This window comes from Nicotiana tomentosiformis, chromosome 5 (assembly GCF_000390325.3).
Source record: "Nicotiana tomentosiformis chromosome 5, ASM39032v3, whole genome shotgun sequence".
Classification (NCBI taxonomy): Eukaryota; Viridiplantae; Streptophyta; class Magnoliopsida; order Solanales; family Solanaceae; genus Nicotiana; species Nicotiana tomentosiformis.
In genome coordinates, this window is record NC_090816.1 from 36,074,246 (window position 1) to 36,077,974 (window position 3,729).

Below are 3,729 nucleotides of genomic sequence, written 5' to 3' on the forward strand. Positions count from 1 at the left end.
GCCTTTGCACCTTGATATGGCTACCATCAATAAAACTAGACCTAGTTGTGCGAGGGTGAAAGTTCTAGTTGATCCTCTTGCTGATTTACCTAAAAAGGTTAGAATGGATATTGAGAATGAAGCAACAGGTGAGACAAGGACAGAATGGGTAAATATCCAATATGATATGCTGCCTAAATATTGCAAAATGTGTAAGTTATAAGGACATGATGAGTTTGAGTGTTGGAGATTACATCCAGAGTTGTTTGTGGACAAAGACAATGCTAAACAGGCTATGAATGATGCTGATCAGAACAATTGTAATCAATAACCTTTGATAATTTTGTCAAGTGGTAAGGTTGTGGGTAATTTAGCTGGTAATTCGAAGGAACAGTGGAAAGAAGTTAAAGACAATCGAGTTAAGGCTATTGTTAATAAGACTGAAGCTCAAGAAAATACTGAAAAAGAAATTGTTCTAGTAAATAATGGTGAAGGGCAACAGGTTCATGTGGGAAATAGAGTAAACAATGATGGAAAACAGAATGAAGTTCAAAGGCAAATTGGGAATGAAATCGTGCCAGTAGATCAATGAGTAAATAAACAAGTTCAAATGGGAAATAAATTTGCAGTCTTAGAAGTGATAGATGAGGAAGAAGAAACTGATAATCAGCTGGTATTAGTGGGAGAAAACGTTCAACAATGTCCAAGGCCCTACAGTAACTGGGAACCAGAAGTCAGTTGAACAAAGTCAAAAATCCAATCCTAATAATGCTGGGAAATTAAATCCAGCATCTTTAGTTTTTAATCCTATCTCAGCTGGGATTGGCTCTACGAATGGGTGTGTGGATACGAGTCCTAATGGAAAAAGGAATGATGAATCTAGAAATAAGGAATCCATAGCTCAGTGGGTACAAAGAACTTTTAATGCTAATACAGTTGCTACTAATACCTCATGTCAAGATACACCATCACAAGATACTCGAGTGGAAGGAGAGTTGGCCAAAAATTCAAAAAAAATACAAGTTGTCGGTGCTAAAATAAGGAGTGAATTGTTTAAGGAGAATGAGAAGGTTCAATAGAGTGAAGGTAGGCTGTGGGCTGATTAAATTGAGGAGGACTCTGAAGAAGATGAAGTGCCTGATAGAGTACAAGATAGTGAAGAATCAATTGATGATGAACAAGAGGAATAAGAATAAAGTGTAAATGGAGATGCCACTCTCTTTACTAAGATCAGTAATGAAGATAAGCTGAACAATGTCTATGTTGATCCCAAAGACCTGAATATTGCTAAGGAGGGACAGATGAATACAGGAAGAGATGGGGCAGGTACAGAGGACCCTGAAGGGATTGGAATGGCTGCTGTTGATCCAGGAGGAATCAGAGATATTTTTTCACATAATGTGATTGCTAACATTAATAAAAAAGATATTGTAAAATGGGAATGAGCAGGTGTCTAGTATTCAACCACCTATGGAAACTGGAAGTACCGTTCCATTGGAAATTGTACAGTTGAAGCTGCAGAAGAAAATAGAGGAACATGCCATGGTTCCTAAGCCTCGTAAATCCAACATAGTGGCTGCATTGGGTGACAATGATGTAGATGATCAAGTTGACAGACTAGGCAAGGATTTAGATGCAAAGTCAACTACTCAGAATTTCCTTAATGTAGCTAAACAAGGTGATCTCTCTCCTAGACACATTGACAAGGTCAAAACAACTGCAAAAGGAAGAAAGAAGCAACCTAAAGATATCACTGATATGCCTACAGGTGGTGTACAGACGAGGAGGACCCTAACTAAATCCAACATTTAGTAATGGATGCACTTATTTGGAATATTAGATCTATGAATACAAAACAAGCTTTTGAGAGGCTTATTAAGATGCATAGGCAGCACCATTTTGAATATATAGGACTTATGGAGCCAAAGCAACAAGCAAAAAAGTTGGAGAGATACAGAAGAAAAATTGGTTTTACGCAAGCAATTGCAAATGTGTCAAACAAGATCTGGGCATTCATTGATGAGGTGTTTGATGTTACTGTTATGTATGATATGGTGCAACAACTGACTCTGAGGTTATTTCATACTGAAACACATGTAGAACTAATTCTTACATTGGTATATGCTAAATGCGATGCCATTGAGAGAATAGAATTATGGGATTCAATGTATGCAATGGCTAGGGACATGACTGTTCCATGGATTGTAGGTGGAGACTTTACCGTAATTTGGGATGAGGAAGAAAATTTTGGGGGACTACCAGTGTCATTGAATGAAATTGATGACTTTCGACATTGCATCAATACATGCAACTTATTTAATCTTGGCTTCAAAGGTAGTATATTTACTTGGTGGAATAAGAGGGCAGATGAGGATTGTATCTTCAAGAGGCTTGATCGATGTCTGGATAATGTTGAATTTCAGCAAACCTTCCCAGGACTGGAAGTAATACATTTATCTAAGATTGGCTCAGATCACAGTCCCATTTTATTGAAGTGTGATATTGAGGCTGTTCCAGTGAAGAAACCTTTTAAGTTTCTTAATTTCTGGGTCAAGCGTGAGTCGTTTAAGGAGGTTGTAAGAGAGAACTGGCATGTAGATTTCAGTGAAAATCCATTTATCATGTTCAACTATAAGCTAAAGAAGCTAAAGAAGGCATTATCTACTTGGAGTAAAACAACATATGGTGATATATTTCAAAAGATTGCAAGTTTGGAGGAAGTTGTTATGGTGCATGAAGCGCAGTTTGAAGCTAGTCCTAGATAGATGAATAGAGAGAGATTACAAAAAGTTCAGGTAGAGCTGATCAGATTCCTTGCTTTGGAGGAAGAATTATGGAAATAAAAATCAGGAATGGCTTGGTTCAAAGATGGTGATAGGAACACTAAGGTCTTTCATGCTCAAGTCAATGGTCGAAGGAAGAGATTACAGCTCAAGAGGATTCAAAACAGTCAAGGTACCTGGATTGAAGAAGATACAGAGATGGGTGTTGAAGCAATTAAATTTTTTGAAGATCAATTTAGTGAAACAACAGTCCCTACATTATTTGGTATCATATATCATGTACCTAGGTTGGTTAACATAGAGCAGAATACAGATCTGATTAGGCAGCCAACAAAAGAAGATTCATAGGTAGTTTTTATCACTCTTGTTGGAACATAATTGGAGATGATTTATTTGATATTGCTAGATCATATTCAATGGCCAAGAATTACCATAATATATGACACACACAAATCTGGTTCTTCTACCTAAGAAAAAAGAGGTGACAACATTCTCGGATATGAGGCCTATAAGCCTTAGCAATTTTACAAATAAAATCATCTCAAGAGTGATTCATGAGAGGCTAGTGGGGTTACTTCCTAACCTTATTTATGAGGAACAAGCATGATTTGTGAAAGGGAGGAGCATTGTAGAAAATGTGCTTCTTACACAGGAGATTATTACTGACATTAGGCTCAGAACTAAAGCTGGACCAAATATAGTAATTAAGCTCGACATGACAAAAGCATATGATAGGTTGTCTTGAATTTTTCTGACCAAAGTACTTAGGAAGATGGGATTTTGTGCGAGATTTATAGGGTGGGTGTTTGGAATTGTATCAAACAACTAGAATCAGTACTCATCAATGGACAGGCTCATGGTTCTTTCAAATCTACAAGGGGTGTCAAGCAAGGGGATCCATTGTCACCTACACTATTCATTCTAACTGCTGAGGCAATGTCGAGGGGCCTAAATGTTTTACATTTGA

General features: G+C 37.4%; 1 protein-coding gene across 1 annotated transcript; it reads left to right on the plus strand.

The window, feature by feature from the left end:
• The first annotated feature begins 1,793 nt into the window (after positions 1–1,793).
• Positions 1,794–2,744, plus strand: LOC138892163 (uncharacterized). The gene has a single exon (XM_070175868.1). The coding sequence runs from the start codon at positions 1,794–1,796 to the stop codon at positions 2,742–2,744; it is 951 nt and encodes a 316-aa protein (XP_070031969.1).
• The last annotated feature ends 985 nt before the right edge of the window (positions 2,745–3,729 follow it).